The sequence below is a fragment of the Setaria viridis genome, chromosome 8, assembly GCF_005286985.2.
Source record: "Setaria viridis chromosome 8, Setaria_viridis_v4.0, whole genome shotgun sequence".
NCBI lineage: Eukaryota > Viridiplantae > Streptophyta > Magnoliopsida > Poales > Poaceae > Setaria > Setaria viridis.
The window spans coordinates 5,385,546-5,398,934 of NC_048270.2; the positions used below are offsets into that span (position 1 = coordinate 5,385,546).

A 13,389-nucleotide genomic window follows, 5' to 3' on the forward strand; every position below is an offset into this window, starting at 1 on the left:
CTCGTGCAGGACTTCCACTCGTGTTCCGGCTGCTTTCCGTTTTTTGTGCTGGTGGTCACCTCCGAGTCCTGTACAAGTTATGCACAAAACTTCCGAGTCCCCGCACAAATTATGAACATAAATCATGAAGAGAAAAATATACTAATAAATTATGTGCAAAAGTTATGAACAAAATATTTTGTATAAAATATTACGTGCATAAATTATGAACAGAAAATGTAGGAATGCTCAAAATTATGACCACCAAGTTAAGAAGCTGAAGCAGAAATTTGAGAAAACATTTATATACTAATAAATACAAAACAAATTTTGTTTGCGGTGCCGACTACGGACGAACCACCGCACGACCTCAGCGGGCTGGCCCGCGTTATGCTCGCCGTGGCTGCCGGCGTGCCGTCGCACCTGGCTGCGAGAATAAAAAGGGGAAAGCAAAAGAGAGCTCAGGCCACCAGATCTAAGCTCGGTCCCGAGAAGCCGCGCTCCTGACGCCGAGCGCGGAAGCTCGCAGTCTTGCACGCTCGCGCCGCCGCTGGTCACTGGGAGCTTGCCCGCGGACACGGAGCTCGTCTGTGCCGCCGTGAATGAATCCTCCTGGCCGCCCGACTGTGCTGCAGCTCGCTGGCGGCGGCGCTCCATCGCAGTACCTCCGCGGTCTGCCGTGTGCGGTGCAAACTGCAACCACGACCCTTTCGTCTGCCAGGTCCTCCCACGAAGAACGGAGGAGAAAGCGAGAGAGGTAAAGGAAATGAGAAAGAAGGTGGGAAGGAAAGAGAGATGAGGGGATAAGGTTAGTGGGGCCTCCGCTCACGTGAAAACAATGGGAAGGTTGCCAGGTGGACAGCAGACTGTCGCGTTTCGTTCAGCACGTGGACAGGCATCAGTCGCCGAGTTGGAAACTAACGAGCGAGGGTAAGGCCTTAGTTTGGCGAAGTTGGCGCAGCCAAAATTACTGTACGACACTGTAGCACAATGTAGCATTTCGTTTGTATTTGGTAATAATTGTCCAATCGTTGACTAATTAGGCTTAAAACGTTCGTCTCGTAAAGTACAACCAAACTGTGCAATTAGTTTTTAATTTTGTCAACATTTAGTACTCCATACATGTACCGCAAGTTTGATGTGACGGGAAATTTTTTTTTACATAGTGCCAAAGTTTGGATTCTGAAGGAACTAAACAGGCCTAAGATTAGCTTTGCGGGTTCCTCACGCAGGCCACGAGGCAAGACTCGTCGTCCTCCCTCGTAGGGCTTCATGTCTAGTCAGGAGTTGACGTGATGACCAACCTTAGCTATAATGAGGGTGGATTTGGCCTCCCGGCAAGTGGTGTTGTCGTCGTTAAATACCGCATCGACCACCAACATCCGGCAACTGGAATGTCAAATGTCCAATTTGACATCTCCATGTCAAAGAGCTCATCGAGATGATCAAATTGAACATTTGGAGCCTGATTAGTTTGTTGCCAAAATTTTGGCATGTCAAAGTTTTGGCAAGCTAAAAGTTAGGAAAAAACTTGCTAACATTTTGGTAAGATAAATGGGAGGAGTTGGCAAATTTTGGTACCAAACCAAACAGTGGTCAAAATGTTGGCTTGCCAAACTCTTGGTTCACCCAATTCTAAATTTGGATGTAAAAGTTATGCAAATTGGAAGTTCCGAACCTTATTATGTGGAGGAAGGAGGTGCGGCAGAAGGGTGAATACCGTTTGGTCTTGTGATAAAATTCTAGTTCCAATACAAGACCATCCAAACAACGGATATTGAGTCCATCCAATATCAATTCCGAATTCTACATCTCAATATCTACATCCAAACAGGGCATTATAGTTGGAGAAGCATATGTAGTATATACTTAATTAAGTAATATTATATTTTTACTATTTATATTCATATAAACCCATTTGAAATAATCAATGTTTAATGTTTTTTCTAGAAATGGAGATTTGGATGTTTAAAAATATATTTGCTAAATGTTATACTTTGCTAAGTCGTGACGACGTACTTTTTAAAATACACGCAGTGCTCCAGCCAGGCATTTCTTCTCAGGGTTCAAACCAAACAAGCGGCGGCCAGGCATTTCTTCTCAGGGTTCAAACCAAACAAGTCTAAACGCCGCTGCTACTGGGGCAATCTATGCAATATACATCATACATTCGCTGATTAACTAGCAGGCAAAAAAATGATCTAAAAATCCGAGAATCCATAACAGTGATTTCGTGACCATATAAGTTGGTTTGATGGACACAATAGGAAATCCACAAGCATAAGCATTCCAGTCTTATAACTCAAATACATATCGAAGGTGACATCACGATTCACGAGATCACCATGAACACTAATGTAGATTAGCGTAAATCATCTTTGGTATCATAATCAACTCCACCGCACCATCTTCATGCTCATTCTTCAGCATCCTTCCGAACTGTTACTGCATACAATGAAACAACATAAATAATTGGTGAACTACAGCATATGAAATACTTATTCCTTTCTTAATTTGATTGAGATGCAACAGGTCATTCCCCAAAAATAGTTTCATTTCCATTATGCGATTACCATGGGATCTTCACATGCACTACTAAATTCAATTGGAAACAGATGCAACAGTAACACAACTCAACTAGATAAAAAAAGAACATTCATAATCGTGTAGGATAAGCTGCTGGAGTTGCAATGCAACTACATATAAAAAATTATTTCTATTTGCATGGAAACATCAATTCAAATTTCAATTAAGACAAACCAAATCCTTCCTACAAATTTGTTGGATCTGCAGTCATACTTATAACTAAAATCAGTCAGTATAGTACAAAGAAAGCATAAACCTTTAGAACAGGCACCTCATGGGCCAAAGGCTTAGTCTACCTTGTTGATTAACCAATTCATATTTTCAGACATATTTCCTTTGTGCATTTCTAATCATTATCTAATTGATCAACTTGTAATATTACTAACTGGGGTAGTAAAATAAATGATAACGTGTTTGATCCAAGCCATATGCAGTTCTTGGAAATCTATAGCCAAAGAAGTATAGTGATCCACAAGAGAAGCAGATGACACTGCAACCAAATCAGATACAATATAGGTAACTAATGAGAAAACAAACAAATTTCAAAGCATTTAGTGACAAAAGCCACGGCCTAAAGTTGTTAGTCACATGTCGCAACAGTGATAATTATAATGCATGGACAATTACGAACAAAGCAGATTAAGGTCTAAAAAGTAAGCATTTGCAGCTATAGTACAAAAGGCTAATTACCTGGGGTAGTGGCTGGATTCATGTACTTGGACATTCTACTAGGGCAATAGATGACATCAAGACCACAGTATCTTCGAATGCCAAAGTAAGCTGCAGACTGTAGCCTGCCTCCATTCTTCATGTCAACAGAAAGAATCCATGCCTTCGGGTGCATAAACTTCTCCCTGGCCACCAAGTAAACGATATCTTCACCACTGATGCAAGGAGGGGCCGAGACATCGAGAGGTTCTGCAGGTTTTGCCACTCTGTTGCAGCCTCATTTTCCCGTGGTCTACGCAGCAATCCGGTGTCCTCCAGAACCTGTGAAATCGCTGGGTCGATCGCTATGCTTGAAGCTTTGACCACGGATTCCTTGTGCCAATCCTCCAGGGAGCTGCTCATCTCCTTGTTGCTCCATGTGGTGAGCGCCCAGTCATCCACTCTGATAGAAGTCAACCCTGTTTCATCATCAATTTCCGGAACACATTCCTCAGTGATTTCCAAATGAACAAGTCTGAGACATCCCTTGCCTCTGATGAAGGCGATGCCGCGGCGTTGCGCTGGGTTGCCCAACTCGATCCCCCGCCCGTTGTTGTAGCTCATCTCCACCAATGGCAAAGGAATCGGCATGCTGCGGAGGGAGGGCTGGCCGACGAGCACATCGCAGAGCAGGATGTCACGCCAAAGATCGACCCATCCCATGGTCCCACCTTCACCTCCGATGGTGATCACGGTGGTTGTATGGTGAAAAAGCCGGCCACAGTTCCTAGGAATTTTCACCGGGAAGTCCTCCAGCGGCGCGTCCACCGACAGCATCCTGCTGATCCAGGTCGAGGTGTCGGAGTGGAACAAATGGAGCTCGAACTGGTGAACGGTGCCCGTGAAATTCAACGCGGCGACGGTGTAATGGCCATCCGGACGAGGAAGGAGGCCGGCGGAGGAGCTGGAGAGGTGGGGGTGCGGGCGCCGCAGCAGCTCGAGCGACGGACGGGTGGAGTCGGCCCGGTAGACGAAGTAGTCGTAGTCCTTGCCACACGAGTCCCAGGGCCCGGACCCCATGTTGACGCGGAGGAGGAGGAGGTCGTCCACCGAGTAGAGGATCTCCGGGGGCAAGGACCGGTTCAGATCGGAGCTGTACACGTAGAGTGTGGACGGTTGCGGTGGTCGCTTGAGGCAGAAAGAGACCTGGATGGCCTTCCCATTCCGGGTGCGATCTTCGGCGGTGGTGCTGCTGTTGTGGATGCCGACGACGGCCTCGGTGTTGAAGAGGACATTGGCGGGGCGTCGGGATCCTCGACGCGGACGCCGGGAGGACGACGCCTTGGTAGTGGACATGGTTTCAGTTGGAAGAGGCGGTCTGCTCCGGTGGCTGGGTGCGGTGCGGCGGGATAGCAGATGGCGGCGCCGGAAGCAGGGGCGATGGGTGGGATTGGGGAAGCAGGGGAAGCTAGGGTTAGGTATTTGTGCTTCGACGGATGGTGACGCAACGGGCCGAAGATGAAAGGCCCAAACACCAGGATGCGCCCCGCTGTCTTTTCACTCCAGGCCCAACCCAAATGCTCCACTGCCCAACAATTTGTGTCGACTGTTCGAGCCACTCAAATCAGTTCAGGACCGTCGGACGGTCGACAGTTTTTTTTAACTAGCAGAGTGCACGTGCAGCAGACGCACGTGTTTTTGTTAAAACATAATAAATAAGATTTTATAAAAAAATATAGCAAACAATTTATATTTATAGGAAAGATTTACATGCGGCAAGAACATATTTTAAAGAAATATGATGTACGATATTTTTAGATTCCGTAATCGGTTAGTCTAGGTCGTCGTCGAGGGTACTCGCGAGGATCCTCCTGACGGCCTGCTGGTGCTCCGCCATCGGTCGCTACATGAATCGACTGACGTAGCCAATGGAGGACGCCAAGTCCGGCCGCATGGGGGCGAGGTAGCGAAGACTCCCCACAAAGCGTCGGTACTGTGTAGCGTCCACCTCCTCAGTTGTGCTATCGCGGCTCAGCTTCAGCCTCTCCTCCATCGGAGTGAGAGTCGGGTTGCAGACGGTGAGCCCTCCCAGCTCAACGACGCGCTTGGCGTAGGCGGTCTGTCAGCAGGTCCGGCTCTATAATTTGAAGGGCCCGTGGGCAAGGATGAAGATAAGGGCCCATTGAACTACTTTTTAATATGAAAACTTAAGTATAGGGTACAAATAATAAAAAATACTTTACAATATATATAGCTCATAAAACATAACAATAGTGCAAAAAAATTAAAACAATAACCATTATGATTACCTCAAATAAAAATATAATGCTTCAATTCTTTATAAAAGACCGTCTTCGGGCATTTCTTGATGCAAAATCTTCAAGAACGGTATCAAGATTAATGTCATCCAAAATATCCTTCTCAATGCTGCATATAGCCAAGTCATTCAATCTTTCTTGTGACATAGTTGATCTCAAATAATTTCTCAATAGTTTCAATTTGGAGAAACTTCTTTCAGCTGATGCTACTGTCACTGGAATAGTTAAGAGAATCCGTTATGCAATGGAGACATTCGGGTAGCAATCTGCAGCTTTAACAAACTGAAGAATCTCGGATGCTGACATTAGTTGCTCTGGCGAAGATACTTGCAACACTTTTAATTCGGAGAAAAAATCATCCAAGTCAACATCAGACTTGTTGTCACGAGAAAAAGATTCTGCAAAAATAGTGTAGCACTTTCATAGATCATTATCATCCAAGGACTTCAGATTTTCTGAGTTGAATAAGAAACCAAATATTTCTTCAAATTTCTTTAGCTGTTCAAATCGACTAGTCAATGAAGAAATAGCAGCATCCATAATAACTAGGAAGTAACTAACTTTGAACTCATCTATAGCTGAAAGTTGTAATTCTTCAGTTTCATCATTTTGTTCATCAAAATACTTCTTTCTTTTACCTTGACATTTTGTAGGAAATTTTGGCTCTATGTCCATACTAGATGCAATAGATTTTGCAGTCTCAATACTAGCATTGAAGCCCTCTTCTCTGTACTTCTGGAAATATAAGATGAGCCCCTCAATTTGTTTTAGAGTAGCATCTAAGCACACAATCTTAGATTGTAACCTTTTGCTCACAATGTTGATAGTAGATAAAATATCATCCCAGACAATCATACCAACTATAAATTCAAATTTCTCAAGTGCAGTTACCAATGATTGAGCATCACTTACTGTTTTTGGGTCATCAGTAGCAGTTCTTTCCACTTCCTTCAATGCTGATATTATTTGTGAGGCTTGATACCTGATAGGTTGAACACTCTTTATTCGACTCTCCCAACGAGTATCAGATAAGGGTTTCATAGTAAACCTCTCAACATTATCAGTCAAAAATTTCCACCTTTTAGTAGAGCATGCAAACAAACAATATATCCGTTGTATAACACCGAAGAATGAAATAGCTATCTTGGAAGATTTTGCCATATCACAAAGAGTGAGATTTAGACTATGAGATGCACATGGCATATATAATGCTCTTGGATTAATTTCAAGCAAACGTGTCTTCACACCTTGATGTTCTCCCTTCATATTTGAACCATTGTCATAACCTTGACCTCTCACATTATCAATGTTCAAATCAAGAGACCGAAGTGCATCCAACAAAATATTAAAAAGTCTCAATCCGGATGTGTCATGAACCTGTAAGAACTCCAAGAAAAATTCCTCTACTCTTGGAATGGTACTTGACATATTAACACAATGCACAATTAATATCATTTGTTCTTCATGGCTCACATCTGGGGTACAATCCAAGATAATAGAGAAATACTTGGCATCTTTGATAATCTTTAAGATATGATTTTTCACAGCATCAGCAGGAATAGAAATTAACTCATTCTGAATATTATGGCCAAGATAACGATGATGAATTTCATTACTTTAAATGTGCCTAATATGTTCTTGCATTACAGGATCAAATTCAGCAATCATTTCAACTGTGGCTAGAAAATTGCCATTGTTACATTCATAAACTTTCTCATTTGATCCTCGAAAGGCTAGATTTTGTTTAGCAAGAAACTTCACAATAGAAACTATTCTTACCAGGACCTGTCTCCAACGCTCCTTTTCCTTTGTAATTTCCCGTTGCATTTCATCATCAATTGTTTCATTTTTGCTTAATCTAAGCCGAACCTCATTCCACGTACTCATGTTTGACAAATGCTTCACACTGTTCTCATGTGTTTTCAGTTTCTCACTGAGATGCTTCCAATCTCTCATTCCATCATATGCTAACAATGACTTGTTCTGATTTGATTTGAACAATTTGCAGCAAAAACAATAAATCTTGTCCACATGCTTAGAATAAACTAACCACTTCCTGTCAACAAACTCACCATTAGATAATTTCCTGGAGTAGTAAGCATAAGAAAAATGTCTGCCACTGGGATCACGAGGGAATTGTAGATCCATTTCTCTCACGGGTCCTTTCTCAATTAAGATATCTTTTCTGCTATTGTCAAGATTTCCCCATGTTCTAGGATCAAAAATAGCCAAAACTAAATCTTCTTGTTCATCAATATTTGCAATTTCAGTATCATCTGAAGGCTGTAAAGTATCACCTCTCAGAGCCTAAGTATGGTCATTGGCATCAGCTTCAGCATTTAAATTATGCTCTTCTGTAGCACCTTCATTAGCATCAACTTCTGCAACTTGTTCCTGCCCTTGATCTTCACTAATCTCAACATTATTTGTAACGGGAAAAAACTTATGTAGAGCACCTCTCTGCGATTCTACGAACTGATCTTCTTGTTTTCTTTTTTTTCTTTTCTGAGCACTCGACAAATGCTTCTTAGGCAACATCTATCATATTCAAATAAGTACATTGAATTAGAAATTTTAATCCTACCACAATCGGTAAAAGCAGCTTTCAGAAAGCCACTCTTCCAGGAGCAAAAGTCAAAAGCCAGCTTTCGGGAAAGCCAAAGGTCAAACAAACAGAACATAGATCAATTAAGCTCTGCCTCTCTAGCTCTTCTTCCTCTTGGTCGTGCGTTGAACTCTCTCTCAAAATAGCAAAAAATGGTGATAGTAGCCTCACCCTAGATTCAACCGTAAATAAAGTTGCAACCTACATCTACGGATAAGAAAATAGCTAGGAATGGGATATTATTACTATAAGAGCAAACTCCACCAAAGAATTCAAAAATCAAAGCCTCATCTCTGTTTTTACAAATTTTCGACCAGCATGGAGATAATGCTCTAAATAGCAGCTCTATCTAAACAGTTTGCAGCCTTCTTAAATCTTAGGGCGGGCTTAGGATCTAATCATGAATGTTTCCCAGGTTTATAATTAATAATGTGATACAACTCTTATTGTTCCTTTTGTTGTACTATTTTTGTGATGACTACTCGTCTATGTGATGTGTATAACGCTAATATAATTAAAAGCTATCGCGTGTCATTGATATGAGAATGAGTGTTCCCATGGTAACGAGGGCCTGTGTGGCTCGGCGCCATACCACAGGTTTCCCAAGGTCTATGGGCCCACACCCCTACACGAGAGTGGCATGGGCCCTCATGGGGCTTAGGAAGAACAAGCAGTATTGGGTGGCGCATACTCGGGACTGCCCCGATCATCACAAACCTGTGTCCTGGCAGGGCCCATGCGAAGCATGCTCGAGGGCTCGCAGACAGGATTCTACAAGCTCATTAAATGCGCCTAACAAGGGAGGGGGCAATCTTGACGATGCCGGTTGCTGCCCACCATAGTGTACGGTGTGGTAGGCATGGCAGGTCGCATCGCCCGTCCGTTAGGGGGTAGCGTGGGAGCCTGCGCGCCTAGCCTACCTGGGGCACCTGCCCCGCTTGGTCACTCCGAGTAACTCTACCGAGCCATTGACGACTGGGGCCATGATGAAGATAAGGATGGGGACGCCCTCTACATCACACCCCCACATGCGCAAATGGGCGCCCTGGTAGTAATGACTTGGCCACGTCCAGCCCAACAATTCCATTCCATCCAGCCCATCCAGGCATCCACGCCTCCCCGTTCCCCAATGTGGCGAGACCACGAGACAGACGGGCGAGGACCGAGCGTGAGCGGCCGCGTCGTGGCAGGGCGTGCGAGCTGCAGGCTGCAGCTGGGTATATAAGGTGAGGACCAAGTCCATGAAAGAGGAGACTCAGAGAAAAATAGGTCTGTACATCTTCTCACCCTGTCCCGTAGAGAAGAAGAGAGCTCCACCGAGGTCCCTGTACATCTTCTCGCCCGTTGAGCCGAGCGAATCATACCCATATGCACAGAACGTAGGGCGTTGCAGTTCTCGGTGACCTAAATCTGTCTAAGCCCTTGAGCATCCCTTGCCTCTCCGCGAATCAATCAGAGCGACTCCCCTCTCAAAGGGGGTTTCTTGAGCCCCTGCTATCGGTGTTCAAGTACCGACAACGTGATTTGCATCTTCTCTTGCATGCTTTTTGTACTGTAGTTTTCCCTCTCAAAGGGGGTTTCTTGAGCCCCTGCTATTGGTGTTCAAGTACTCGCAACGTGATTTGCATCTTCTCTTGCATGCTTTTTGTACTGTATTTTGGTTCCTGAATTGCTCTCTTAGGTATTTAAACTTGTACTCCCTTTCAAAAGAAAAGAAAATGAAAAGGTCATTTGAATGGCTTGAGGACGTGCATGTATACCAGGTCTGTTTTTGTAACGAAACTGAGTAAGGGGTGGGCATCAGCAACAAAATGAATTATAGGAAATGTCAAAATTCAAGTGACTTATGGGAGTGTTTCTGCAATTTTACCTAAATAATTTTAGTTTACATTTCTTTCCCTACAGGATCCGCAGTCCTGAGATAAGCATTCTTGCCATGTCCATGTCCATACAAGTGAACAAAAACCTTGAATTGGCTGCTTCTTTTGAAGTTGAAACTCCGTTTTGTTACAAAGACATGGGCGCTCTAAAATGCTGTCAAGGCTAGCAGTCTAGCTTATTAGAATTCCTGGGGCAATGCATGCATGAAAACTATATAGATAGTTATTTGAAAAAGAACCAGCACAAGCAACACGCATTCCATTGTTATTTATATAAATATAGATAGGATGGTGGATCGCAGTGGACAGACACACACACACTGACACACACAAGCATAAGAGAGACCGAGTAATGGCCCTTAATTTGGTTGTTGCCATCATCCAATCAAGGGCTTGAAATACTTAAGCTGACGCTTCTCGGATGAGTTGGGCAGTGGATCAATCACAAATGCTCCATAACAACGGAAGGGTTCCTTTGTTTCGACATCGAGCATGTAATTCATGCCCGCAACGACTTGCTGCTGGGCTCTAACGACTTTACTGAACTGCAACTTGTAACCTGTCTTTGCGTTGTGCTCAGCAACAGCCCATCTTCCCATGTCCTGGACTGATGGGTTCATCATGTCTTTTATTTCCACCCACTCTCCGAGCTTTTTTTAGGCTCATCAGCTCTCGCGGATCGGCTCACGACGGCTATTGAGGCAGCGCCGGCGGCTAACAACATCAGGGCTTGGCGCCGCCCACCGGCATAAGCGCCGCCGGGCTTGGCTGCTTGCTCTTGGTGCTCAGCAGGTTTGGAGGCAGCCCTGACCACGATGAGGCTGTGGTGAGGCATGGCTGCTGCCATTACGGAGATGCAGGACGCGTTGGTGGTGAGGAATGCCATTGGCCCAATGGATGCTTTCTGTATATGTGTTGCTCTTTTCTCTTTTCTAGTTATGTGTTGCTGGCAATGCTAGTGCTGCAGACTGCCTTCCGATGGAGGAAGCTTTTTCTATAAATAGGATCCTAAACCTGAAAATAATGAAGCTTTGATGGTGGACTATTAATTTCTACCAAATGTAACTTTTGTTTTTACAGCACCCTGCCTGCACCCACGACATGTAGCATGGATGATCTACTCTGCACAAAAATTGACAATTTTAGTGGTCCCATAAAAAAAGCAAGTGACATGTTATCTTTATGCTACTCGTGAACAATGTGTGTATTGTCTCGATCTATATCTATTCGTGAAACATGCTTTGATCTGGGCATCAAAGGATTGCACCCGTCCTTTTGCCACTTTCGCAATCGAGTGTGAATGTGTGTTTGTATTCTGTTTTTCCCCTAGTGAAAACACTGATTGTGCTGTCTTAGAGACTTATTTGGAGTCGTATTCAGTGTGGCATGCAAGCATAACAATATTTGATTTAAAATATTTGAATTAGTCTAGATTGCTTGTTGATCATGACAATCAATGGTCTAGTTTTTTCTCTGTTTTTATTAGTTATATTGGATACAGATCATTGGATTAAGCTACTGTCTCATGATCATAACAATCAATGGCATATATATTTATTTTTCTTAATTAATAATTTTTCCCATGGGTGTTAACGTGGTGGTTTCTAACATTCAAATATTAGAATAATAGATAATGAAGATGCAGTGGATCTCCAAATAATGCCTTAATTTGGAATAATCTTTTTATATTCAAGTTATATTTGTAATGCGAAGGCGTGTGTTTCACACATAGTGGTACGACAATGCAAGTCACTGTCCCACATACACATGCAAAAACACTCAGAAGTGGTAAAAAATATGCTGGTCCATTCCTTTCTAGCCCAAATCAAGGTTGTGTGCCAAATGGACCACTTTTGTCTACAAATCACAAAAAGCGTGCAGACCAGAGATTCATGTGCACATCAGAGCAAATGAAAACGGACGGGACTGACATCCACAAAAAATCCTGGAACTTTTGAATACCGTTAATCTCTCTCTCTCTCTCTCTCTCTCTCTCTCTGTGTGTGTGTGTGTGTGTGTGTGTGTGTGTGTGTGTGTGTGTGTGTGTGTGTGTTTTGAAAGGCGTAAGATAAATGGTAGATTCCTTAGGCATGTTTCGGATACAAAAAGAGATAATGGACCCATTGTTCACGAAAAGCAGGCTCACTTGGTTTTTGTGTCGCAAAGGACCACTAAAATCACAATTGTGCTGCAGGAGTATAATGCCAATGGCTACAATGACCAGAAACTGTCCAAGACATTAGTAGATGGCGGCATGGTGGGCTTATGATATGTAAAAATAGTTACAATGAACTAACTGGTGAAATTTTGCAGTTCGGCGAGGTTGTTCAAGGCTGCAGACAAGTTGTCACGGACATGAACTTCAAGCTCGATATCAAAACCACGTGACTTTCATCATGTTTTTACGCAGTGGAGGTGTTTAATCTGATGCCTTACACTAAGTAGAGAATTAGCTTTCGATGCACCCCCTTTTATCCCGGTTTAAAGTTGGCCTAGGATAAAGGGGGTGCACCACGGTAGGCAAAAATAGAGGGGGGTAGTCCCAGTTGGTAATTGCAACCGGGACTAAAGGCCCCCCTTTAGTTCCGGTTGCAACGGCTAGCTGGGGCGCGTCGGTGGCGGTACCATTGTATCCCGGTTGGAGCCTCCAACCGGGATACAAAGTTTAGTCCCGGTTGGAGTCTCCAACCAGGATAAAAGGGTGGACCTTTTATCCCGGTTGGATCCTCCAACCAGGACTAAACTTTCAACCGGGACAAAAGGTGTTCCCTTTTGTCTCGGTTGGAGTTTTTAACCGGGATAAAAACTCATCCCCCATTATATCCCGAGACAGAGGACTTTCTTCCTCCTCCAGACCGAGCCAGTCCAGCACATTGACAGAGAGCTGAGCTTCACCTACTCTCCGGTGGTGCCGAAGCAAGGGAGGTGCTGCCCGAAGTTTTTTCCCTCATTTTCGTGGGAATTTGACTCAGCCAAGACAAGTGTTGTGAAGGTTTGCTACTTCATCCTCGTGTTATGCTTTGATTTATGCTTTGGAGATGGAAAGATTATTTGCTAGAATGTGATGAAGTAGAAAATGGAGAGGTATTTTGAGGTAGAATGTGAGGGAGATTGATGTGTCATATATAGTATGCATTCTTGCAGTGGTTTAAGAATGATGCTACCTTGTCTAGACGGTTTATCTTATCAAATTCAATATGATTTTTCAAATCCATACTTGTTGAACTTGCATACCGTGTTCATCACTCCGAGGATGTTCTCCGCCGAGCAGCAACGTATGTCAAGAAGGAGGTTCGATTTTACGAGAAAGAGTGGATACGGACATCGTGACCGTGTCCCCTTTTCCGTAGAATTGAACCTCTTTCATGACGAA

General features: G+C 43.7%; 3 protein-coding genes across 3 annotated transcripts; all 3 read right to left on the reverse strand.

Annotated features, from left to right (window-relative positions):
* Positions 1-2,057: 2,057 nt before the first annotated feature.
* LOC117834001 (uncharacterized) lies at positions 2,058-4,647 on the reverse strand. Its single transcript, XM_034713603.2, has 2 exons — positions 3,256-4,647; positions 2,058-2,424 (listed from the first exon to the last, which is right to left on the reverse strand). Exon 1 carries the CDS (start codon positions 4,567-4,569, stop codon positions 3,373-3,375), a length of 1,197 nt encoding a protein of 398 aa, XP_034569494.1. The 5' UTR covers positions 4,570-4,647; the 3' UTR covers positions 2,058-2,424; positions 3,256-3,372.
* Positions 4,648-5,951: 1,304 nt separating this feature from the next.
* LOC140220181 (uncharacterized) lies at positions 5,952-6,692 on the reverse strand. The gene has a single exon (XM_072290215.1). It carries the CDS (start codon positions 6,690-6,692, stop codon positions 5,952-5,954), a length of 741 nt encoding a protein of 246 aa, XP_072146316.1.
* A 456-nt stretch (positions 6,693-7,148) lies between these two features.
* On the reverse strand, positions 7,149-10,902 carry LOC117834230 (uncharacterized). Its single transcript, XM_034713854.1, has 2 exons — positions 10,705-10,902; positions 7,149-7,838 (listed from the first exon to the last, which is right to left on the reverse strand). The coding sequence occupies exons 1-2, from the start codon at positions 10,900-10,902 to the stop codon at positions 7,149-7,151; spliced, it is 888 nt and encodes a 295-aa protein (XP_034569745.1).
* Positions 10,903-13,389: the final 2,487 nt, after the last annotated feature.

Excerpts from the sequence above, each read along its gene's own strand:
- LOC117834230 (XM_034713854.1), bottom strand. The coding sequence starts at position 10,902 with ATGGCATTCCTCACCACCAACGCGTCCTGCATCTCCGTAATGGCAGCA. Across the intron at positions 7,839-10,704 it reads GCGCTGCCTCAATAGCCGTC|GCTCTGAGAGGTGATACTTT; the intron begins GTGAGCCGATCC and ends GACCATACTTAG.
- LOC117834001 (XM_034713603.2), bottom strand. The coding sequence starts at position 4,569 with ATGTCCACTACCAAGGCGTCGTCCTCCCGGCGTCCGCGTCGAGGATCC.
- LOC140220181 (XM_072290215.1), bottom strand. The coding sequence starts at position 6,692 with ATGGCAAAATCTTCCAAGATAGCTATTTCATTCTTCGGTGTTATACAA.